This window comes from Pungitius pungitius, chromosome 15 (genome assembly GCF_949316345.1).
Source record: "Pungitius pungitius chromosome 15, fPunPun2.1, whole genome shotgun sequence".
Classification (NCBI taxonomy): domain Eukaryota; kingdom Metazoa; phylum Chordata; class Actinopteri; order Perciformes; family Gasterosteidae; genus Pungitius; species Pungitius pungitius.
Genome location: NC_084914.1, coordinates 6032761 through 6058662, shown reverse-complemented (window position 1 = coordinate 6058662; position 25902 = coordinate 6032761). Strand labels below are relative to the sequence as shown.

Below are 25902 nucleotides of genomic sequence, written 5' to 3'. Positions count from 1 at the left end.
GGACACTTATTCGATAGTTCGATCGTCTATGCGTTGTTGTTTTTTTTACACACCCAGACTAAAAAGATATTTTCCTGGTCACATTTTGAGAGAGTGTACATTTCTCCTCCTCCTACAGAACTACTGCAAGCCACTGCAATAAAAGTGTTAACTTCCTCAATGTCCCACTTTGTTACAGAGGAGGCTTTTTTCTGCCAAGGTGTGTTTTTGTTTGTCTGCTCCTATCAGATAGACCTGATCTAATTAATCATGCTGTTATGTAACAAATAATAATGATACATAGTGGACACCAACAATTATTAAGGTTCTTTTATGTTTTAGTACTAATTAATTCTTCTTAAGGCATGTCAAAGATGGTAGTAAGATAGGAGTTTCACATTTTTTAGGAGCTAATGATTGCCGTTATGGCTCAACTGTGTAAAAACAATGGCCCCTGTACGTAAATGATGCAGTTTCCATATTTCAATTGTGACGGGGGGGGGGGGGGGGGGGCAGAGCTCTGGAATCATTGTTATGAGACCCACAGGATGTCCTGAGGAAGAAAGAAGTCAGCACAGAGTTGTACGCTAGCATTCATGGCCAGGGAGGTGCACGGCAGGGAGGCTTTTGCCTCTCTGTCTCCCCTCTTTTCGTTTCTCTGGATCGCGGGTTTTCCTCCACACCGCAGCATGCCCAATTTGCTCTTTGCTGAAGAGAAAATGGAGGCACAAAAGCTAGAAAAGCAAACTGGAAAATGGAACTTTTTATAGCTTATTATTTCTGGTACCGGTTACAAGACAACGACGCCAGGTGACGGGGGGGGGGGGGAGAAAAGGTAAGCGTCGTGACAGTAGCGTATAGTATTACAAGTCACAGAACTCAAGCTGTGTGAGTGTTTCCTGTTGCGGGCAGACAGGAAGTACTCGGCTTAGTTGGATTTCACGGTGTCTCTTGGTCCTCCGCTTGCTCTCTGCAAACGTCTTCTTGCTGAGTAGACCGCTCCCTTATGGCAAAAGGTCTGTGCAGACATTATCGAAGAGTTCTGACACTTTGATGGCCTAGTTCTAAGCTACGTGGACGTCTCGAATGGGTTTGAGCTGTGCATTATCAACGTGGAAGACTGCTCATGCGATCGTAACACACTGGAACCAAAGAGGGAGACTTTTGGGTTGTTTCTGACTGGTCCTTGAACAAACATCCTTGAAGAACCTCAAATGTATCCAGAAGAAGACCTTTTGTCGTTGGATGGGAAGACATAGAGGGAGCATGTCATTGACCGTAAACTACTTTGGCACGAATGCTTGTGGGTTCTTAAGCTGTTTTCATAGTTGTCCGCATGACCCTGTGTAACCACACCCTGAGTTAACTTTTTGTCTGTCATTGAGGAGAACGTCAACATTTATTTGCGACAACTTCAGCCCCGTATGAGAAAATCATTTCACACTGACTTCTGTTTCTGCTTATTATAGAAAAAATAGCAATGCTCTGATGCCAATCGCATGGATTAAATCTGTTCATTTTTTGATCTATTGTCCCTGTGTATGCTTTATTTGTTGGAACCTCATCACTTAGCTTCATACCGCCCTTAATGTGTGAATGTAGTTGTTGACTGATTGAGTATGTGTGTTTTTTTTTATTTCTCTCCACAGCCGTTAACTTCAAAGAAGCAAACCAAGAATACACAAAAACTATATTTGGCGAGATACATGCATCCATCGACACTTTGGCATTCACGTTCGGCAATGTGTGAGTACAATGCTTGTATAGCTCTAATCTAGAATATTTAGTTACTTGCTATGTATGCCTTTTGTTTGTTTTAAATTGTAAATCTGCCATCTGTTTCTTAATGGGAGTGATCTCCTAAAGCGCTTTGTTAGTTACTGGACTACGTGGTCGACCATATCAGATTGTTTTACACATGTTTGCACATCTTCCCCTCAGAGTTTCTGACTTCCTTATGGGAGATGTGGACAGTGGCTCAGGGTTGGGGACCCCCCAGACCAGGAGAAGCAGGGTGAGATTTTCTTTCCCAGCTTTGGGGCCAGCTATCTTGCGTCTTCTTCTTTTTTTTTTTTTTTTTAAGCCTTTGTTTTCCAACATATTAGTTTTCAAACGGGTGCGTTTAAAGCAGCAATTTTACCACGCCTCCATTTAAAAAAGCCTCAAAGACATGCTTTCTGTTCTTAATTGGGGTGTTGAAAATCCTGCTGCTTCTGATGTCTGACTTTGATTGCACGTCTGCTATTGCCTCCTTATAATCTGAAATGTCCCTTTCACAGTCTTTTGACAACCTCTCCGTGGATCCTGAGGGATACGCTTCAGAGAAAAATGACCTTGTGGGTAAGTGTTATTCACAATCTGTTAATTACCTCTGAGCGACGTGGGTATGAAATAAATGGATCACGAAGTGTAATGGCTATAAAAGGCACCACCTTTTAAAAAGCGATGCAACGGTCAGTTCGTAAGCCCCCTGGGGCGTCCAAGAGTGTCAGCTTGCGATTTGGCCAAGTGGTTAAGGACTCTGGACTCTCGAATGCCTGAGGTGGACCCACCCTAAGCCTCTGTTTCCACCCCTGTTATTTCTGCTGCTTTTTTCATACTAGCTGCTCGTTTTCCCCTCCTCTGGCCACATATCTGACATTCCTTGCCTGTTTCGGAGTAGTTCCGTGTGGGATGGGAAACACATGGGGTTTGTGTAAAATCAGATGGCGAGTGGCTGAGGGAGATGTGCATCACAGTGGGACCACTAAGAGAACATTATGCCGTCGGACGATTTGAGAAGATGCCCGGCACTTTCATATCCTCCTACGCTGTGCACCTCTAACCTGGACGTGTTTTTCCATTTACCTCCCACACATGTCTGTTGGGATAGTAGATCTGAGACGCATAAATCCAACGCTTCGATATTGTCGATGCCAGGTGTTTTGATTTACTTTGACTTGAGATTGCGTCTCTCCACTGCTCACTCTCCAGGCCCGGAGGTGTCGCTCACGCGGGAGGAAGAGGTTGACCTGACCCTCTTGAAGAATGACAGCGGTGTGGAGTCAGCTCTTCTCTACGCCAAAGCCTGGTCCAAATATATCAAAGACCTCCTGGCCTGGATGGAGAAGCGGCTGGCAATGGGTGAGACATTGACAGTGCGCTGGGTTGCAAAAGAATTTATTGCAATAGGACATTATGAGAGATATTGTGGTAAAGAATGTGATGATTGATCACTTCTAAACGGCTATAAAAATGCACCTCACCCTGTGCTCCAGTGCACTTTGAAAACAAGATATTATGTAAATTCTATTTGCCCTGAACGAATGAAGCAACATTTTGCAAATGGACCGCTGCGTCATTTTAAGTCTTTTTACTGCTAATTGAGGTTAGGGTCCAGAAGCGACAGAACACTTTTAAGGTACTTAAGAGTCATTTATTCGTGGCGATGTGGTCGTCAAAGGAGACCCCTCAGCTCAGCCGGTTTGAAATAACGGCTTTACTCCCTTTATACCAGAAGGTAAGCTTCTTGAAACTCAGTCCTCCCTCTTCATTCCCTGCAGGCAAGGTATATTTAAAATACTGCAATGTAATGTGACCATAATGAGTTTTACCAATTTTAGACAAGCCATACATAATTACACTGAAAACATAAAAACACTGGGGAAAAAAATTACAAATGAAAACTTAATCATTAGTTGACAGCAATTACAGTAATAAATAATTCCTCTTTCTTTTCTTTCAGATATGGAGTATGCCAAAAGCTATGCAAAAATGGCTGATTCTGCTAAGCAGTTGGTTAGTCAACAGGTAACATAAGATCCTTTTTACTATCAATATTCATCATAATTATTATAGCAGTGTTACCTGCTTTCTTTGTTAAAATAAACATTCTCATGAATCTAATTTCTTTATTCTGTTGTCCAAGGTGTTTATGCCATTCAGCGAGGTCTACATTTCTACATTCAAGAACGACATTGAATCCAATCAGCTGCTCATTCAAACTGCAACGGCTCTGCAGACGAATAAATTCATACAGGTGAGCGTAAAGAGGAGGAGGAGGAGGAGACGACTGTGGCCCACACAGCAGACAGGTCGCCTTGGGTGGGATCGCCCTGAGTGTAACTGTTGACCTTTCCTCTCCTCTTAGCCTCTTCTGGCCCGTAAAAATGAACTCGACAAGTTGAGGAAAGACCTCAAGGAGCAGTGGCAGAGGGAACAAAAAAAAATGGTATGTAATTCCCACTACTAGATGCACTCTATCAGCATGAGATCATTGCAGCTTTTTTTTTAGTGCAGATTTTACTCTGTCACTTCCCATCCGGGATTTAGTAAACCAAAAATGCGCGCCTGGTTATATTGACGATAACCGTTGCACAACAATGTCCCATTTTGATCACCTGGGCCTCTGTGTTTAATCTGTGTGGTTCTGGCAGCAAGAGGCAGATGCGACCGTGCGCAAGGCGCGAGTACTGAAGGGCCAGAGGCGCGAGGAGTACCAGAAAGCCCGTTCATCCACCAACCGCTCCCAGGAGGAGCAGTCCAATGCTGCTAACAAACAGCTGGAGAAGAAGAGGAAGCTGGAAGAGGACGCTCTGCAGAAGGTGGCCATGGGAGAAGATATGGGGGGGGAAAAAAATTAAGGAATTGGCATATATTAACTTCAATTAATAGGGGAGGTCGGCCACACAAGGACAATTCATATCAACATGTTTTTCTGTCTCCTGTTGTCAAAATCTGTCTATGCAGCTGTGCGCTACTCCGGAATTCCCGCACATATCGCATTTGGCCTTTTTATCTATATTTCATCCACGTCCTCACGCTACTCTCGTCTTTCATTGGTGTGATCAGGCGGAAGAAGCCCGGGACCAGTACCAAACCTGTATGGCTGACGCAGGCGTCAGGAGAATGGATCTGGCCAACGCCAAGAGCACCATCCTCACACAAATCCGAGAGATGGTCTTCCAGTGTGACCTCACATTAAAGGCTGTGAGTGCAAAGGACATAATAATAGCGTTTGGCAGTAACAAATGTTGTTTTTATACAGATATCTCATAACTATGATTCATGATGAATAGTAAACAGATTCACAACACTTTGACAACCATTTTTTAATTGAATTAGGAGGAAACACCTACAGTACTACTAAATTAACGTTTATATGATCAAAAAATGACTAATTCGGGCCGGTACCCTAACGTGCTACTTGTGCTTCGTGTGTTTTACAACTTACAAACAAAAAATGTTTCTAGCTTGAATTTTTTAGATTAAATAGAAGGTCAGTAAAATAAATGTGCAAGGATAAGGCTGAAAGAAATGCATTCCAATGCTATGCTGAACCAAGCCATTTGTCATGCACTTTACTCATTTTTAAGATTGGACTGGTTTATAAACTTGTTTTTCACAGAAATGACTAACTTTAAATGATCATGTCATTCCTCAGGTGACAGTGAACTGGTTTCAGATGCAGCAGGCTCAGAGCGCGCCGCTCCCCACCCACTACCAGGCCCTCAGCGAGAGTACCAAGTTGTATGAACCGGGAGAATGTTACGCTGAGTTCGTCCGGAATCTGCCCAGAAATCTGCCCAAAGAACGTGTGCACTTAGACTCCACCTCCTCTGACAATACCAGGTACCAAGTACTGTTTATTCAATCTTACCATTCTGGAGATGGTATTTATAAAAATCTGCTTTCTACAATTCTATACTTCATTGTAGTTAAAACTATACAGGGCAGAGTGCTGCATGTAAAAGCACTCAATGTTAAGAGAGTGTTGAAAGAAATTACAAATTCATTTTGAGATGGTGCATGCTCTGGTTCTCGCTCCAGCAAAGCTATCTGTGAGTCAGAGGAAACGAGACAGAGAGAGAGAATCAAGGAGAGACGGAATGCGTGTTGAATTCGTTTGTTTCCTCAGGAAATATCTGTGGCGTAGGCTGAATGCAGCAGGGGAGATTGTGAGCGTGAGAGTTTGGCTCTGGGTTTGATCTGTCGCTAAGACTCTACTTAGATTGCAAACGCAGTGGCAGAGCGACCCCCTGCCCCCCCCCCAAACACACACACAAGCAACGTTTCACTTTCTTAGTTTACGGTAGATGGTAAGACAATGGTGTTGTTGTCACTAGGTACAATGCAGTCTAAACCACAAGTGTTGACTTTGATTGAAAAACACTTTGTGGCTAACGGTGTAAATGCAGTCCTTGACACAAGTTTGCACTGTGAAGCGTGTTCGTAACTTTATGGGTTTCAGCGGTCTGAGTTCAGTTTCTGTTCCTAATCCTCTCTTTCCTACTTAGTTACAGCTAAAGCCCAACTTCCTTTACTGAAAATTCTTTGAAATGCCTCATAACAAATAAAGTGGGCTTTGTTAGGTAAGCCTGTAATGGACAAATCTGCACCCGGATGCATGGCATGTTTTATTTCCAATTGAATGAATTTTCTATTTAATACAGCAGAGATCATGATCATATACGTGTGTTGTGATGAAGTCGTTTCATTGTCTTTAGTACCTTGCCCATTCATTACAAATTCTCAGTGCTTGTTGATAGTAATTGTTGAGTTGCTGGACAATAATCTTGTCAAATTCCTGCAGAGAACACGTGTGTGAATTAATAATACAGGATAATATCCTTACCAATCGAAACGTTAAATGCTGGCTTCAATTCCCCAGGTTTGTGTTGAACAAAAGGTCCGTGGGCAGCATGCATTCCTCCCACGGCAACTTATCTCAGGGATCCATCGCCTCCTGCGACGTGTTGAGCGGCGACGAAGCGGACAGTCCCCTCCACCTGCCTGCAAAGATCAGCCAGCGGATGTCCAACAGCAGCACGGACATACAAGGTGCTCGCTCAGCCGTTAACGAGTCTAATGAGAACTCAAAGGGTGGCAAGTCAAACAATGATGGCTTTTGTATTTACAAGTTCTATAAATAACAGCAAACTATCTACTTTTGGGTGATGCTTTTACCCAGCATGCATGTACAGTCATTTAGAAACTGCATGATTCCCAAAATTGTTTCTAAAGGTTGGAGAGCAGTGGGGTCAGATGTGTTCTAATTCATGGGAAAAAACGGCGTTACTAGAATACAGTCACATGCTGCCTATTCGTCATGAGTCCAGAATATCTTTGTGTCGTCTTTCTTGGTTTATTATCCTGCTTTTTGTGTGACTTGGTGGTCTGTATGTGTTCACGCAGCCCTGAGAAGCCAGACCACTTTGAGAACCTGGGCCTCAAGCAGTCAAGGCAGCCAGGGCGCGATGTGCAGCGACTCAGAGAGTGCTGGAGGCAGCAGCGAGTCAAGATCCATGGACTCCCCCACTGCCAGTCCAGGTAAGAGGATTTCATTTTAAACCTTTTTGTCTTAATTCATGAAAGATATTTTGGATCTTCTAACTGCAGCGGTGCACAGAAAACACAAATAAAAACTAAAGGAGGATGTCGGTCTTCATGAAGTGTTTCTTCTTTTAGAGTAACTTCCTTATTAGTGCACTAGAGTCACGCACTGCAGTGTACTATCATTTTTGAATTGAATGAGGGCAGTTCCCTTTGTGGCTGAAACTACTTGCAGCCCTGTGAGCCAAAGTTTTGAAACTGTGACACTTCCAACACACAATGTCCTACATACAGTATGTAGAGCACTACTGTCTCTTCATGGCTATTTATAAATATGTGCGCAGGTGTCTTCAAAAGACGGCTGCCGAGGACTCCCTCCACTGGGACCATGTCTTCTGCTGATGACTTGGATGAGAGAGAGCCGCCCTCGGACAATGGTGTGTGTGTGTGTGTGTGTGCGTGTGCGTGTGTGCGCGCGCATGTGCGTGTCTTCATATTGGTGTTGTTTATGTGGCCTTCTCTTCAAGCACTTAAATAAAAATAAATCCTGTGTATGGACATTTGTGCGTGAATAATAAGAACACACAACTATGTGTGTCTCTCTGTATTTTATGAGCACAAAATGACCTTCATATGTCCAGATCTATTTCGTTATCATAATTACACTTCTATTTAATATTTCATGATGTGTTTTTTTATGTTGGTCACTTTTCAAATCGTTCTCACAGAGTTCCAGTTCCATTACAGGAAGTCAGCATGAAGTCACCTGTATCTCATCAGCGGCTCTGATTTTTTCAGGTTTGGCAGAGATGGTGACGGAGACGGCCAGTTCTCCAGGTCCCTTCCGGAATGCTCAGATGTCCAAAGCCGCCCAAACCCATAAGCTGAGAAAACTACGCGCCCCGTCCAAGTGCAGAGAGTGTGACAGTTTGGTGGTTTTCCATGGAGCCGAGTGTGAGGAGGTACAGTGTAAATACTCTTTCTCAAGCGGAAACTTTGGCAATTTCCAAACTGCTTTGTAATGCAGCTATGCAGATGAATAACGTCCCACCTCCCTCCACGCTGCCGTAGCCCGGAGTGCGCGTACTTCTCTAATTGCTACCATACAAAGCCAGGTGGAAAATCTGCAAAGTTTCCCATTGGGCTTTAAAATGTATAATGGCGTTGTGTGTTTGTTTACAGAGTAGATTATGCGTGATGGCAGGCTTTTCTCAACATGTGCGTGTATAGTAGAAATAATAATAATAATAAATGTATTGTGTTACCAGTTGACCGCTGTCTTGTTTTTCTGCTGAACCAAAACAAGAGACGAACAGATCCTGAATGTTTTATTTGTTTCAATCGGCTACTTTCCATTTTCTTTATTTAACTGTGTCCGTTTTGTTGCCAGTGTTCGCTGGCCTGCCACAAGAAGTGTCTAGAGACGCTTGCTATCCAGTGTGGCCATAAAAAGCTGCAGGGCAGACTACAGCTGTTTGGGATTGACTTTGCCCAAGCATCAAAGAACAGCATGGACGGAATCCCTTTCATCATCAAGAAGTGCACGTCTGAGATTGAGAGTCGAGCCCTCAACATCAAGGTGACCTTTATTTAAGGTTCATGTTGCACCTGGGATTGTAGTACTTATTAGGTGGTACACTTTAGAAAATTCATTTTAAAAAACATAGTTTTGTTTACTTGTTTGATGCGCCGTGATGATCTGTTACAGTAAAAATGTACCAATCCAAGTACCGGGGTTTTTTTTGTCTCCTCACAGGGGATTTATCGTGTGAATGGGGCCAAATCGCGTGTCGAGAAGCTTTGCCAGGCGTTTGAAAATGGGAAGGACTTGGTTGAGCTGTCGGACCTTTCACCCCATGACATCAGCAACGTCCTCAAACTCTACCTGAGACAGGTGGGTGATACATTCTCACTCAGAAGGTTATGATAAACAGCTGGGTCACTTATGTTAATCTGAGAACGTCTTCGGTGTTATAGTATTTCAGAATTTTAAAGTCTTTATTGTAAAATAGCCTATTGAAACAGAGAAGCCATGAATGCTTTAAGTTTGGGGAATAGTTGGTAAGCTTTTGGCTTTCATTCCATTTAATGTGCCTTAAATTAACGTTTTATTCAGTAAAGATGCCCTTTTGTGTACAGTTACCAGAGCCATTGATCCTGTATCGATACTACAACGACATTATCGGCTTGGCCAAAGAGTGCCAGAGAGTGATTGTTGAGGAGGCTAAAAAAACGCAGAGCACCCCGCTGGGGGAGAAGGGGGAGGCGAGCATCCAGCTCAACAGGGTCATTTTCAAGATCAGAGACCTTCTCCGCCAGCTGCCTACAGCCAATTACAAGACTCTGCGTTTCCTAATTGCGCACCTAAACAGGTAAGGGCTGTAAACCAACACCCAGAGCTAGTCCATACTATTCTCGTCTGTCTCTCACTGTAACAAAAACATAAAAGGGGAAACGGAGACTTCCCTTTAACACAGAGGAAGTGGCACAAAGAACATACAACTCACGCTCTATTCATAGTCACACCAACACCAATATTTACTTCATTCATTTCGCTGGGCCCCTTTATTTAAAATCTCATGGTTTTCTAGCGTATTTGCTGTAATGAATTGTATTTACAGTGACTTTTTGATCAGGTCACGTCCAAGGAATGCTTCGTATTGTTAGCTGCGTCTTGACTTGATACACCGTTCCTAACAAAGCCAGATGAAATACTTAAACGGTACCATGGATAAGTCCTTCACTAACGAAGCTCATGCTCACTCTCGACTACCGCAGAGTGACGGAGCAGGCCGAGGAGAACAAGATGACGGCGAGTAACCTGGGCATTATCTTTGGCCCCACGCTGGTCAAGCCGCGCCTGGCAGACGCTGAGGTGTCCCTTTCGTCCCTGGTAGACTACCCTTACCAGGCCCTGATGGTGGAGTTGCTGGTGCGACACTTTCAGACAGTCTTTGACGTGTCGCCTTTGCGCAACTCTGATAACGCCGTCACTGGCCAGGCGTCGCCCAGACTCACCCCCTTAGAGAAGCTGCAGCGGCTCAGCAGGCACTCCGCCTCCCTCATGGACTTCAAAGAGGTGAGGAGGGATTTCAGGGTGTGAAAATGCCGCTCTCATGTCACACTATTGGAACTGTAATCTAAATGTTCATTGTGTCCCTTCCAGAGTTCCAAAGTGTACAAAAGATACTCCTCAGTAATCCCGTCCTCGCACATCATGGACGAGGTGCAGCCGGGAGCAAACAGCGCAGAGGTCTCTGCCCTGGACAGACTCAACGGGAAGCCGTCGCCAAGTGAAGGAGACGTCCAGAGGTCGACCTTAGTGTTTGGCCGCCCCAGCACCACCGTTCCCTCCGCCACCGCTGTGGCGCCGAGGGTCCAGCTACGCGCCCAGCGCAGCAGACAGGTGTCTCGACCGATCAGCATGCCGCTAGAACGCCTGCCCAACCCCGCCCAGATCAGCGAGAGGAATCACCGCAACGGTGCCACCAAAGATGAGGCGAGCTCCGCTGAGCGGGACTCCATCTCTGAAACCATACAGGAGATCCCAGAGCCGGATAAGGCTCACCACAGTGGCTCGTCGAGGGTCAGCACCTACTACATCACTCCTTTCTTTGACACACAGACAGTGCAGAGGAGGACGTGGGACAGGAAGTACAAGCACTATGATGTTACACCCAGGACTGCCATGATCGTGGCCAACCTGCCGTCTGCCTGCTCTGGAGTACAACCTGTGAAGGCAACGGCGGCGGTCCCGGCGACCACTGCCTCCGTGACCCCCGCCACATGCGGTGCGAGCACGGTATTCTCCATCAACCCCCCCTACACAGCGTCGGTCAAGCCTGGCTGGACCTCTAAAAGGGAAAACGACGCAGACTATTCGGTCGGTAAGTCGTGCATCTCACCGACCCAAATGTTGACGCTAAGGGCGCCGCGGACTCTGCAGCCGCCCCCTGGGACTTTCTATAAGCCCCCCGTGTCCATGAGCAGCAGAGCCAGGACGCTTCCAAACCGGACTACAACCGTGACCACCACCACCTCATCGCTCGCCCCCACCCACTCCGCCCAGGTAGTCACCCTGCCCTCTGCCCCAGCAAGCCCCCCACAGACACAGGACCCCACCGGCAGCGTCGTGGACCCCACCGGCAGCGTCGTAGCCCCCGGGGTCTCGACCCTCGCCAGCCTTTCTCCCCCGCAGTCCCCTCCCCCCAGCAGCCCCGAGGACCTCAGCCCCAGCGAGACCAAACCCGTCTACCAAAGACTGCGACCTCGGCAGATGCAGGAGCTTGAGCGCAGAGAGGCCCATTTCGTTTGACACCAAAAACCATATTATACCTGTAAATAGTAATGTATCTGTGCCATAATGTATCCAGTGGAAAACATATTTTTTATTTTTTTTTATCATACAAGCTGAGAGCGGGAGACATTTTGGCCTCCGAAATGAAACCATAAAGTGTTACAAGTACTAATATATTGTATTTTACATGTTCAAGTCAAAAGGAGCACAGTGGTTGGTCTACCAAGCAATCAAAGCAAACACATGTGTAAGTGTAAAGCAAACCGTAACAAGATAAAAAACAAACAAATTGATATATTTCTGTAAAGAATAGTCCTGCCGATCATTTTCGTTGTCTTAATTGAACCTATAAGTTCATGTACAATGTCTGATTTGTTATAAAATAATACTTTATTGAATCACACAATGCACTTAACAGAGGTTCAAATTCTAATTGTTGCCTTAAATGTTCAAATTTGCTACATTTTGTATTTTATTTGGAGGTATTTTTAACATGAGATTTTCAACTTGAAAGAGTTCAACAGCTTTACCTTTTTTTAATTGGTCCCTTGTTGCCTGTGATTGGTACATCTTTTCTCCGTATGTATCTGTTTACGTTTTTTATACTCCTTCATACACACTGCATGTTCGTCCCAGTTGTTTTGTCTCATCGCATTCTTGCGACTATACAGAAGAAAAATGACAAGCAACAGTTGTTGCTGCAAATTAAAAATGTAGTTCCAACTTTGCAATCGGTTAATTGAGTTTTTATTTTATATTTCCTTTCAGTGCCTTTTATAGAAGAAGAACTGCATATGTTTATAGTTTTAAATGGCTGCCTTCTGTGTATGTGTTGCTACATGGGGAGAATCTGAGAAACGCGCTGGGGCTGCAACTTCCATTTATTAGTTTGTTAATCATCAATTTTTTTACACAAAATAGCCACATAATTCATTTTGAGTTTCCTAGAGTCTGCTGGAAATGAATTGTTTTGTCTGGCCAACCGCTAAGCCCATGATAACACAATTTAATTTATAGACAACAGGAAGGAAAATCATCATATTTAACAATGTGGGAACAAAGTTTTGATAGAAAAGTTACTCAAATTACTTTGTTTATTTCCCAACATGTCTCTGCCTGTTCCAATGTTTGATCCGTGTGTATGAGGAGCAGGGTTATGTATGTTGTATTTCTGTAGCCACTTTGACACAGGTTTACTTTGTGTGCTACAGACTCTGTCATGTTGTGTATTCCCGCCTTGTATCCAGTCACAATAATATTATTTTAATGTACTTGGAATGTTAGTGAAGGTTTACGCCTCGCGGGTGCGCTAGCTGTGTCTTTAACAGCAGGTAAGTCGCTTCTAATTCTCCAAACCCGATTACCTTTGTCACCCGTTCAGCCTGGTCGAGCTGCTCAGAGGCGCGAGTCGCTGCAGGCACCAACGACAGGCCGCACCTACTCGTCTCAGACTCTGATTTGACCCCAAAGACTGAGAATAACGGCGTCAATCCTGTTCATGAGTTATAGGTTTACTTCAACACTTGTTTTGGCACCTTTGCTCATTGAACCTGTGACCCCCCCCCCCCCATACCCACAGATGGTCCTTCTACTCCACCATTGTCATTTATTTTCTCTCTTGCAAACCTGTCCCCCTAATTCTGCCTCAAAATGGTCGACTGTTGTCTCTTTTTTTTCATGCCTGCCCATGTTAGCCGAGGAGATTAGAGCAATCAGATTAGGAGAGTTGCTGACCTGCCGGCAAGAGAGAGAGAGAGAGGGGGGGAGAGAAGGAGGGAGAGAGAGAGAGAGAGAGAGAGTGGCCAGCGAGGACAAATACACAGCTCTTCCACCTGACTTAATGTTTGCTGCTACTTCAGCCTCTTTCTGAACCGGTTTCTCTCGATGTCGTACGACTTTTACATCATTCCATAACAGGTAAGCGGACCGCTTTTGTTTGTTGACAAAATGGGACGTGCTGTACGATGACGTCGGAGCAGACAGGTATGTAGCTGCTAATCACCGTCTGTCCTCGCGCTGCTCAAAACAAAGTGTCAAGGTGTGACAAAGGTGATCCCGCTTGGATGCTCTTTGTGTTTTACCCTCGCGGCTCCTCCTATCCTGTTACTTAAACATACACACAGTTTTTTTTTTTTACAAATGCGGAAAACATTTCTACACTTTTTCATGTCGTGGTCCTGTGTGTAATTACTGTTTTGAGTGATGAGGTGATTTCAGAGAAATCCCACATAATGATGGCCTTCACCCTGCTGTTTTAGTCTCCGTCTTTTGTCCTCTTGTTTTTCTAGACAAGTATTTACGTCCCCCACACCGTCGGTCTGCCAGTCTGGGGTAATCTATTGGACATGTCACTCTGAGCAAATTACTCTGCGTGTCCGACATTCTCTGAGCTCCTCCGCACAAAGCGTGTTCGTGTGACTGACATTTGATTTTTTTTTATTATTTTTTTTTTTTTTTGTCGTTGTTCAGTTCCAAAATGACTTTGTCTTTGGGAATACACTAGTATGTGAGATGAGGAATAAATTGGATTTATCAATCACATACCAAATCCTCTTGTATATGTTGTTAAGAACAGTGATGGATTATCAGTTTAAATATTAGTGATTGTGGGTTTTAGTGTAAAAAAAAAAAATGAAATTAAAATCATAAAAGCACACACATCAGACCAAAAAAAGCCTCAACAAAACAAAGGTTGACCATTGGAAATCATCTCCTATTCTAATGTTTCAGAGTATTAAGCAAAAGTCAGGTCAGAAACAAGAGCGAGGCCACACCGAACAAGTCTGTGAATGATCTCAGTGACCTCACCTCCGGTCGATGGCCCGGTGTCTTTGCGAGCGCTACTGATGGAGTTGCGTGCCTGCAGGTTCGTCACAGTCTGATGACCCCTTCCAGGGGTGAAGCTGAAGAGCAATGAAGACGGGCGCTCAAATCCGCCTGTTACTGTGGAAAAACTGGACCCTCCGCAAGAGACAGAAGGTATGAATCATTTTTATGACCCTTTGAAACCCTACTCAGCATAATGCAGAACTAATATAGTAGCAGCGCGGCCCACAGCCTCCAGCAGCCATCTAATAGAATCCCCACAGGAGGTCTTGGTAGGTGTAGGATCTGTTCTGTTCCGCTGTGTTCGATTTAGATTGTGCAGGTGTCTCTGTGTGCACTTAGTAACGCGCACTTCGCTTGTTTGTGTCCAGGTCCGCTTCCTGGTGGAGATCTGCTGGCCAGTGTTGCTGTTCATTGGTCTGGTGTGGCTCAGGAAGGCCAATCCACTGTACCAACAACATGAATGTAAATGTAACTCTATTACTAGTCTGCTTGTGCTTTTTCCTTACATGCGGGAGAATAACACATCTTTACCACTGGCCCTCACATACACTTATTTCGTCAGGTCATTTCCCCAACAAGGCCATGCCTTCAGCCGGGATTCTGCCCTGGATCCAGGGCATCTTCTGCAACGTCAACAACCCCTGCTTCCGATACCCGACGAGAGGAGAGTCCCCGGGCGTCGTCTCCAACTATAATAACTCGGTGTAAGGCTAATCATAGCACTCGCTGTCCTTGAGTACCTCCACAGTACCAGGACCCCAAAATTAGAGGGTACAGAATGATGACTAATTAGACTAATCGCGTGTGTTTTTTGGGGGCTGGCTATAGATTGGCCCGGTTCTATGTGGATGCCCAGGAGCTTCTGCTCAAGGAGACCGAGGTCCAGCAGCTCGGCCGACTTTGGCACGACGTGTCGTCCTTCTCAAACTTCATGGAGACATTGCGCAACAACCCATCTTTGGTGTCGGGTAAGGAGGAGATGTGAGAAGGGGTTCAGGCAGCAGCACTTTCCTCCAAAGTGAGATGCCTAGTAAAAGGTATTGGTTATTGGTTGCTCGAACAACACTGTAATCAGAAGCGAAAAGATGTCTTTGATTATAGATTTCGGGCCGAGATTTTGAAACTAAATGTGGACATGTGTTCCTTTTAAAAACGCGATTTCCTTTTGAAGTTGTTATTAACTCTAACAACCCCCCCCCTTCTCTGGAAACCGTGGCAGCACTTTGATCTTAACCTTTAGATCTTGTGGTTTTCTGCAATTCCTTTCATTTCTTGCCAGAGCACAACCTCCTTGACTCAAAAGTAGCATTTCTACGTAGCATTTAGCTAAATAAGGCCTTGTACATTAGCATTGTACCCTCACCATTTCTTGAGTAGCCAGATGTTGGATCCAAAGTTGGATCCTAGTGGACGTAAACGATATGAGATATAATGGTTGTTCTTAATATGACTTACATTCAAGTTAACTGAACATTTTTTGGCACGGACATGCGTACAAACCTCCATCCTCTTGCTCACTGGATATCCCTGAAACATCCTGGAAATCCCTGCCAGTCTTTCTTGCTTTGAATCATTTCCTCTGTGTCGCCCAGTGTGACTGTCGGGTCAACGCGGCCTTCAGTGTTTCTGACCTTTTGCCGTCTCTGCTTTTGATGTCCCTCGCAGGCCGTGGTCTGAAGCTGAATGATATTCTGAAGGATGACGAAGTTCTGACGGCCTTTCTTTTGCGAAACGCCAGCCTCTCGGAGTCTATTGTCTACCAGCTGGTCAACGGCGAAATACGACTGGAAGAGGTGCCGTTTGGAGGGATGAGCGGGAAAAGTCATTTCAGCTTGTTTTGAAAAAAACAACACGGAATAACTTTGATATGAAGTGCTAATCCACTCAGTGAAATGAGGATTCTTCTCGACACGCGCCACAATAAACCCAGCATCCCCTCTGTTTTTTTGTTGTTTTTCCCCAGTTCGCCTCTGGTATTCCAGACCTGCAGCTGAAGGACATTGCCTGCAGCCAGACCCTGCTGCAGCGCTTCATCATCTTCCCCAGTCGCATGGGCCTCCACGGGGTCCGCAACGCCATGTGTGCCCTCACCCAGCCCAAGCTGCAGAAGATAGAGGACGTCCTCTATGCTAACATGGACTTCTTCAAAATCTTCAAACTGGTGAGCCTGATGGCACAGTGAGGTTCCTAAATATACAATAGTATATCACCCATTCATTATTAACTATAAATTGTCCTACGTTATTGTGTATTTGTCATTGCTTCCTGTTGTAAAGCGGATGTTGTTCATCACACACTTAATTTCCTCCCTGTTTTTACTTAATTTGTTGACATATTAGTCCTTATTTCCAGTCCGAGATCCTCTGAAGTATTAAAATTGATATAAATATATTTGGTGTATTTCCGTCAGCAGGACAGTGTATGTGGAACTAAGTAAGAACACACTGCAGTGTGTGTGTGTTCATACTAATAAATGGAGATGTCACAATCAAGCTCCAAGGCCCAGTGCAATATATCTGTCTTTGGATACACAGAAAAGTCATTGTTGATTTTGGTCTTTTTAATGGGATTTGTTGACTATAAGAAATATCACTAGACTTTGAAGACGAAGGGAAAATCCTACTTCTTTTGAATGTGTCCCCAGATACATTTAAATTCCACAACCCACCTTCTTTTTTTTTAAGATACTGTGATTTTGTTTCCGTAATAGAACAAACATTGTGAATTGTTCACTTCCTTGTGACCACGTATGTGTTGGTGGCTCATTGTTCTTGGTCGAGCTGCTGCTGATGCCAGGACTGCATGTGAAGCTGATTCTAGCTCGCTCTGCCAGATCGGCTCACGTAGTCAATGGCTTTATTTTGGAACAAACTCATGCGCTTGGTTTCGCATTCTTTACAAATATATTTACCAAACGAAAGAAACACAGGGGACGCCATAAGACGGAGCTTTTCTGAGTGGAGAATAAACAAAACAATTTTATTGGATTCTTTTGAGAAGTATATTTATCCGTATAGAATAGTTAAGAAAATAAAGATAGCATTATAAAACGGACATACATCATTAAACTCTACTATGTTGAACTTGTTTCCCCTCCACAGCCTATAATTTCCTCTATATATGTCGGGTGAGTCAGGTTACAGCTCATTGCATTATCCGTCTTAGCCTGTTTCTCTAATGGGCTTAGCTTGACCCCGCCCACAGTCGGTGAGTTATTCTGTGGGACGGGATGCTGCCACTTGCATAGAGGCGTTCCCAACATGTGCCTGTCTGAAGAGTGCACCTGGTCATCTGCTCGTAAAATGGCCCGACTAAATCAGTAAGAGCATGACAGGAATGCAGTGTCTTACATTACCGCTCTCTGAAGGAGTTACATGATGGAAGCGTATTGATGGATGTTGGATGGATGGATTTAATAATGACAATGATTAACACAGTTTGACGATTGTATTACCACGACTTAAAAATGTATGCAATCCATTTTATTATGCATTCCGTGTTGCTTTTATTATGCTTTTCTGCTATTTTCTACATTAATGTCCTCATTCATTATGATCTGATTATGATCGCTGAGGCCTGAAGGCTATTTAATCATGAGTATAAACTCTAATATATTTAAATAGTGCACAAAATGTACGTGCCATTGGAATTTAATTTGTAACATTTTGTATGTATATATACACTCACCGGCCACTTTATTAGGTACACCTGTCCATCCTGCCTTGTATCAACGGTTCAGGCTGCTGGTGGTGGTGTCATGGTGTGGGGAATATTTTCTTGGCACTCTTTGGGCCCCTTGGTACCAATTGAGCATCGTTGCAACGCCACAGCCTACCTGAGTATTGTTGCTGACCATGTCCATCCCTTTATGACCACAATGTACCCAACTTCTGATGGCTACTTTCAGCAGGATAAAGCGCCATGTCATAAAGCTGGAATCATCTCAGACTGGTTTCTTGAACATGACAATGAGTTCGCTGTACTCAAATGGCCTCCACAATCACCAGATCTCAATCCAATAGAGCATCTTTGGGATGTGGTGGAACGGGAGATTCGCATCATGGATGTGCAGCCGACAAATCTGCGGCAACTGTGTGATGCCATCATGTCAATATGGACCAAACTCCCTGAGGAATGCTTCCAGCACCTTGTTGAATCTATGCCACGAAGAATTGAGGCAGTTCTGAAGGCAAAAGGGGGTCCAACCCGTTACTAGCATGGGGTACCCAATAAAGTGGCTGGTGAGTGTATAAACCCCATCAAAATATATTGAAATCCAGCACAATAGTATGAAACAGTTTCTGAGGCTGTAAATGAGTAATTGTTATTCCATCTTTTATTTTGTGTGCACATGTACCTATTGGTTACAAACTATGTCAAGGTGCATATACATATTGAAGAAATATGAGAATGCATGCAAGTCCATTGACTCTTATATCAAACTACTACGGTACTACACTAGCATCTTAGTGGAGAGCTATGCATTTATCCCATTACGCCTATTAGGTTTAAAGCCCAGTATCACAGTGACCTCTGCCCATCCACCTCTCCACACCCTCCCTTTCTATTCCCCTCGCCTTCTCACTTTCCCACTGCACCGCCGCCCTCCTTCCGTCGTTCATTGAAATGCAAGTGCGAGGAATGCGGGAGGAAGGATATCACATGTGCATGTTTGTCTTTGCATTCGGGGTTTCCGTTGCCCTCGGCCCTCTGCTCTGACCGGGCATTTTCTAACGCCCGCTGCTAATGGTGTCTCAAGATAAAATCGCCAAAGGAGCTTGAGCGGAAGTGTGTTTCGGTACCGAACAACTGATGCAGTTTAAGTTTAAAAGAGGTTCATTTCCTTTGTTACACAATTTAGGTGTTGTCTACATATACAAACAGAAAAGGATAGATTATTCTTTGCAAGCAGCAATTGGACGAGCAAAATGTTGTTTGTCCTCCTTTTCATTTTACACTGTATGACTATTGTTCCGTTGACTGACGCCCCTCCGGACTGTGTTTCCCAGATGCCTCAGGTTCTGGACCGCAGCTCCGAGGGGATCGACCTGCGCCTCTGGGGTCGGGTCCTTAAGGTGACGTCGGAGAAGCTCCAAGTTGTAAGTGCTCAAAAAAAAAACCATCAATCTCTTCTGCTGCTCCTCTCTTCTGTTCCTCGGTCCAACAGGATCACAGGCACCAATATTTTTAGCCCGGCAGGAAACTCGTCTCTTCCGCTGCTCCCAGTGAGAGAATTGCTCAAGGAGGAGGCTGAGTGATGGGCTCAACAATATGAGGTGTACGTGTGTGTGTGTGTGTGTGTTAACAGCCTGATGCGTCACTACACGCTCATGTGATATGTGTGTAGAAACACGTGCATGTTTGTGTGTATGTGTGTGTGAACTGGCAAGTACAGATGTGGTCTCTGTATGTATAATTGTGCACGTCACTGAATTTAATTAATCAGATGTAATATAAATTAAATGGATTATGATGGAACAGAATACATTTAGATACTGTAGGGGAATTTAATGTAATGTAAAACATATTGTAAATGAATACATAATATAGATGAATACAATTGATATTGTAAAATAACAGAATGGAATAGAACCGAATATTCCAGGTGAACAGAATTGAACTAATATAAATAAATATATGATGTTGGTATATATAATTGAACATATACTGTATTGCAAGGAAACATGATAGATATTATGTAATCTATCATATCTTGCAGATAAAGGATAGAATAGAAATGCTAGACATTGTAAAGAAATATAATACATTCAATTATCTTTGTGTGTGCTTTTATTAGCTGCACATGTACAAGGTTGTCGAGCACACACAAGAACAAAGACGGAGTGAGTGGGATTGTGTTATGTGTTTCAGCACGTTCACCACGTGTCCCGGGGGGAGGGAGGGGGGGGGGGGGTTGTGTATCCCATCATCACCTGAGGCAGGGTGAGGGAGAGAGAGAGAGGGAGGGGGGGTGAGGGGGGGGGGGCTCGAGGGAGAGACATTCCTCTGAGGTGACATCCTGTAGGTGGGTCCTTTGTATCACTGTGGGGACAGAGCGGCGAGCCAAATGCTGTCATTACCCACCTCTCCTTCCTTTCAATTTAGTGTGTGTGTGTGTTTTTGTGTGTGATGAAAAATAAGGAAATGGAATAAGAGCAAAATAAGTCACATGTGTTATTTTAGCATGTGTCTTTTGCGCATGTAAAGACAACCAATGAGTCATTTTAAACACTGACCTCTGAAACCACTTTCAATGTAACACTACCATCGTCATTTCAAATTGTAAGGAGGGCTTTTGAACAAATGGTGCTGGAAGAACACAGCTCCACCTAAAATCTGATCCCTTGTGACCACATCTAAGGACTTGCAATATATATATTTTTTTGAGGACAAAAAAACCTCAAACATGAATCTCAAAATTGCTGGCAGCCACCTTGGCATTTCTTCACAAAAGGAAACGTTTCGTCCCGGGGAGAAACGCACTTGGATGGAGCTATTTTTGTTCAATCAATAGGAGGATATTTAGTCCGTGTGAGAGGAGTCCGACATGTTTTGCTTATCCTTCAAACTATTGTTTTCTAGTGATCGTTTATGCTGTGTGCTATTCACACAGTATCAACAAATGTGACGACAGGAGTATCCCTGGCCTGAGGATAATTATCTGACAAGAGGTCAAATAGTTTGAAGCCAAAGATTTAGACTTTATAGCAATACTCGGGCTAGTTTGTATTCTGTTTATCAGACTTTGGTCAAATACCTTTTGGAAGAGAACGGCTGTGGTAACAACTGTTGCTTTTGCTGTTACCACTTGAGGACAGTTAATGAAAGGGCAGGGTTTTTGGTAGGCTGTAGACTGAGTCCTGTTAATAAAATGCTTAGAATGTGTTTGTGTTGAGTTTGTAACTATGCTTTTTTGAAGATTTAAATTTAAACTGTGACACACGAAACTCCCAAGTTGGAAGGCAGGTTATAGCCGGGTCCAATGGAGGTTTTAAAGCTGTATCACCCGAGCAGGTCCATTGATCACTAAGTGCTTGTCTCTCTCTCTCTCTCTCTATCTCTGACATTTCACAGCTGATGGACCGGGAGAGTTCCCGGGAGCTCCTGAGGGCCGTTTCGTCTCTGTTTCAAAACGGGGGTCCCTCCTCATTCACCCAGCTGATGTCCAGTGCGTCGAGCCTCTTCTGTGGTTACCCCGAGGGGGGCGGCTCCAGGGTCCTGTCCTTCAACTGGTACGAGGACAACAACTACAAGGTGTTTCTGGGGGTCAACGCAACCAAGAACCACAACTACGTCTACGACGACACTGCCAGTGAGTGTGCTGGGGGGGGGGGGGGGGGGGGAGAATATGCATCACTCTTAGCATCACAGTGCAGCGCTATAACACAGTACTACAATACATAAGTCAATCTAGTTCAGATAATATTTTCTAAAGATTGCATTTGGGAGGATTGGAAATGTTTGCCTGGGAGCTTTCATGAGTCATTCAGAGTTGTATAATCATATGCATTGCTTTCATCTGGAGCGTACAATAGCAGGGCGTATGAGAGTTTTGGTAGCAGGGCATCCAATGGTATCTCATCACGGCACCATTTGGAGGATAGGGGTTGCAAATAAGAAATGCTGTCGACCTGTCTACCATTTTCTGTGGAGTGATGCGGGAATGAGAAAGCATTTACGCCCTTCAGATTCCCTTTTTCTCAAATGTCTTTTTTTTTTTAATAGGTTTCCTGAAATGAGGTCCATGGTCAACCTAAGCTTTTTTATAAAGCGGTCTTGTAAATGATTGTAGTCCATCCATGTCCTTCCATCAAACCAACTAAACAGCATCAATTTGATTTATTTTGTTGGAAAAAAAAACTGCTGCCCAGGTCTGGAGAGTAAAAGAAACAAAAACTGTTTTATCCTCTTCTAACCTTTCTGTTTCTTTGGCATTTGCTCTTCCATTAGCTTCATCCTGCAACGACTTGATGCAGACCATGGAGTCCAACCCCATCACCAAAATTGTGTGGAATTCAGTCAAGCCCCTGCTGATGGGAAAGATTTTGTACACTCCCGACTCCCCTGCCGTCCACAAGATATTAAAGAGAGTAAGAGAGAGACCACCTCTTGCCCCGACCCCCCCCACCCCCGTCTTTCCTCCTCACATTTTCTCTCTTTCACCACCCTATGCATCGGTTTTAAGTCCCCACCCTTCTCAGGAATGAGCTGACTACCGAGGCAGAGCGGGGGGTTGACCTTTCGCAATGTGAGAGAGGAGGGGGCGGGGGGGATTTAAATAATAAACTGAATGTGAGGGTGCAGTAATGAAAGCTAACGCAGAATGTTTGTCAGTCCATCACATCTCATTCAGTGGTGATTAAACAAAACAGGTCTATTGCTGATTAGAGCTGAGATCCGGTTGCATGGAGCTCACTGCAGTTAACCGTTAAAATCTGAGATTAGAATTAGAAAATGATCATTTTACCGGGTCCAACAACAGAATCAGAGTTCAAATCAATGTTATCGGCACACCTCGGTGGAGTCGTGTGTTGATTGTGCCCGATCACTCAAAGAATCCGTGAACTCTACTTTGACTTGATATAGTGAATATTTGTGCTTGTGCTTGTTTCAGGCCAACACAACATTCGAGGAGTTGGAGAGGTTGCAGAACATGGCCAAGGCCTGGGAGGAGTTGGGACCTCAACTCTGGACTTTCTTCGACAACAGTTTGCAGATGAACATGATCAGGGTAGGAATACTGCATGTACACAAAGATGGAGTCAAACCTGTACAAGTATTTAAAATGTAAAGAACATCTGAGTAGTAAAGTAGAATAAGCCCTACTTATACCTAACCAAGAAGAAACCAACAGAAACATGTGGATACAGATCAATTTGATGGATTCATGTCAAATTTGAAACTTGGAAGAATTGACCTGCCACATTTCTATCTGAAGGCTGCGGCCTTTAGCAAATAAGCATCGTTTTGACTCGGGATATACATTTAGAATTTGCATTTTGTTTGTGGAAAATGTAATTATGTGTGTGACTTGAAACCCGAGGGCCTTTTCCTTTCCCGTAATACACATTCAGCTGTTACTGTGTTATTCCATGACATTCGTCCATATCACACGCAGTCGTTTCTACCTCAATCGCCGCAGGACACGCTGAGAAACCCGACTGTGATGGAGTTCATGGACAAAAGTCTGGTGGACACCGACTTTACCACCAAACACGTTCTTAACTTCCTGCACAACGGTCCAGAGAACAACAGGGAGGCGGGCATGCCCGACTTTGACTGGAGGAACATTTTTAACATCACCGACCAGATGATACGCACGTTCAACACGTATGGCGAGGTAAGAGTCCAGCTGTCCATCTATCCGTCCTCCCTTATTTCGAATGTTGTGCATTCCCAGCATCCCGTGTGTTCAGCCTTTTTTTTTTTTTTTGTGAGACCAACTCTGAGCTCTCCAGACAGGTGCATCAGTCTTCCAGGTCTGCTCCCAGGAGATTGCAGCCGGGCCCCTTTTGAAACAGATCAGGCCACTTAGCACCGCCGTACAGCCGCTCTCCCAGTCCGCTAGGCCTCCCCCTCTCCCCCCCCCCCCCACTCCTCCTTCGCGCTCTTTGTGGATCCAGTGATGAAGTGGGGAGTAGGTAGCAGTGAGTCACCCTCCCGCCCTGCCCCACCTCCCCACCCTATGAGCTCAATGCGGTTTTAGTGCATGGCCCCCGCATTGAAACAGACCCCTGCGTCTGCGAAATAAAAGAGAGGCAAATCACTATTATCCATCCTCCTCGCCTTCCCTCTCTCTCTCTGATTTAAAGGGGGCCCGGGGGTTGCAGTTTTCGGTGAGAGCACTATCAGTACGGGCATCTCAATCTCAACCCTTTGTCTCCAAGTCCAGTTCAGCATCCAGACCCTGCGGAGCCCCACAAAGAAACCCGGGCGGTTTAACCAATTAGGTATAGCTGTCAGCCAGAGTTGGGCCATAGGATAACGAGCGCTGCGGTTAGCATTAGTTCCGCTCACTCCATCAGGGGCATGTTTCTCACAGTGGATTCCCATTTGGAACATGTGTATCAGTGGGGGTCTGTCTTCTCAGCCCATCTCTGAGGGAACATTATTGTGCAGTGAATGTATGGTGCCTTCAAATGAATGGGAAGTGGTCTCTCGTCTCGCTTTGAGCGCTCACGCGGTATTGTACATTAGTGTGAATGGAGACATTAGACACGGTGTACACATGCATGTTGGGGGTCAGAGAGCCCTGTGTGTGTGTGTGTGTGTGTGTGTGTGTGAGATAAAGATAACCCAATTGTCTGCGTGTAGCTGTATGGAGCTGTTCTTGTGTGTCTAGATACACATGAGCTAGCGTCATGTTTTGCCTTTTCCTTCCTGCATGCATGTATATGTGTGTGTGTGTGTGTGTGTGTGTGTGTGTGTGTGTGTTTGTGTGTGTCGCTGAAAGATGAATGTAGTAGCTCAGATTTTCCCATGTCACCAGATCACCTCAGTGAAAGATGGTTCTGTTAAGACTGAATGGAAATTCACAAAGCTACAGATAAAACGACCAATAAGGGGATTGTGTGAACTTTTCTGGTCAAATACAATAACTGAGAGACCCCAAATTTTAGCTTTTTTTCTTTACCATAATATCTTAGTTTGAGGAAAATAAACATATTTTTGCACAAAATCCGTCTTTATTTCAGTATTTCTTCTAGTTTACTGCAAATCAGCGTAGTAAAATGAAAGGATTTGATATTGTATACAAGTATATTCTCTGCAATGCTTAATCACTTAATTTGACTGGATAAAATGTATTAGATCCCCAGACGGGACAATTCCTCCATTACGGGGAAGCAGCAATACAGATAAGTGAAGAAATATAACAGAATTAAATTAACATCAACAATGCATAAAAGAAATGACCAAAAAAACAAATATAAGTCAAAGAATAAGAAAGTTGATGTGGCGAGAAAACACACATAATAACTAGTAACCTAGTTAACTCGCTTTGGTGTTACCACAGCAGGACCGTGAATAAAAGAGCATTAGCATTTTTGTGCTTTTTTATATATGATTCCACAAACCGTTATACCATCAAATCACCTGATTACAGTGCATCAACCTGGATAAGTTTGTTCCCTACACCGATGAGTCCCAGATGACCCACCAGGCCTTGTACCTGCTGGAGGAGAACAAGTTTTGGGCCGGCGTGGTCTTCATGGACATGTACCCCTGGACCACAAGTGTCCCGTCGCATGTCAAGTACAAGATCCGCATGGACATTGACGCGGTGGAGCGCACCAACAAGATCAGAGACAGGTTGGTAACAGCTGTGTGGAAAAAATTGGACCTCTGGAAAGATAAAATATATTTAGGTATTTGTATCCTGCTTCTATACAATTGATTAATCAGGTTGTAAGAGGGCTTTCGCCCTTGGACTTAGCAGTGCACCGCTTAGCAGTGCACATGTGATCTGTGTGTGTGTGTGTGTTTGG

The 25902-nt window shown here is 44.4% G+C and overlaps 2 protein-coding genes across 2 annotated transcripts in view; both read left to right on the top strand.

Moving 5' to 3' along the window:
- The first annotated feature begins 546 nt into the window (after positions 1–546).
- Positions 547–12318, top strand: LOC119209618 (rho GTPase-activating protein 29-like). Its single transcript, XM_037459051.2, has 20 exons — positions 547–1282; positions 1629–1725; positions 1921–1993; positions 2259–2319; positions 2953–3102; positions 3704–3768; positions 3887–3997; positions 4109–4189; positions 4395–4562; positions 4810–4947; positions 5402–5589; positions 6629–6798; positions 7153–7287; positions 7635–7727; positions 8089–8252; positions 8681–8869; positions 9047–9184; positions 9430–9662; positions 10069–10369; positions 10457–12318. Exons 1-20 carry the CDS (start codon positions 1225–1227, stop codon positions 11603–11605), a joined length of 3762 nt encoding a protein of 1253 aa, XP_037314948.2. The 5' UTR covers positions 547–1224; the 3' UTR covers positions 11606–12318.
- Positions 12319–12440: 122 nt separating this feature from the next.
- Positions 12441–25902, top strand: part of LOC119209862 (retinal-specific phospholipid-transporting ATPase ABCA4-like) — a 29790-nt gene continuing 16328 nt past the window's right edge. The window contains exons 1-13 of the mRNA XM_037459475.2: positions 12441–13504; positions 14454–14566; positions 14785–14878; positions 14979–15120; positions 15245–15384; positions 16082–16209; positions 16380–16577; positions 19426–19515; positions 21491–21728; positions 22367–22506; positions 23031–23147; positions 23559–23756; positions 25521–25726. Coding sequence (XP_037315372.2) covers positions 14501–14566; positions 14785–14878; positions 14979–15120; positions 15245–15384; positions 16082–16209; positions 16380–16577; positions 19426–19515; positions 21491–21728; positions 22367–22506; positions 23031–23147; positions 23559–23756; positions 25521–25726 — 1757 coding nt within the window. The 5' untranslated portion in view covers positions 12441–13504; positions 14454–14500. The remainder of the gene's footprint in view (positions 13505–14453; positions 14567–14784; positions 14879–14978; positions 15121–15244; positions 15385–16081; positions 16210–16379; positions 16578–19425; positions 19516–21490; positions 21729–22366; positions 22507–23030; positions 23148–23558; positions 23757–25520; positions 25727–25902) is intronic.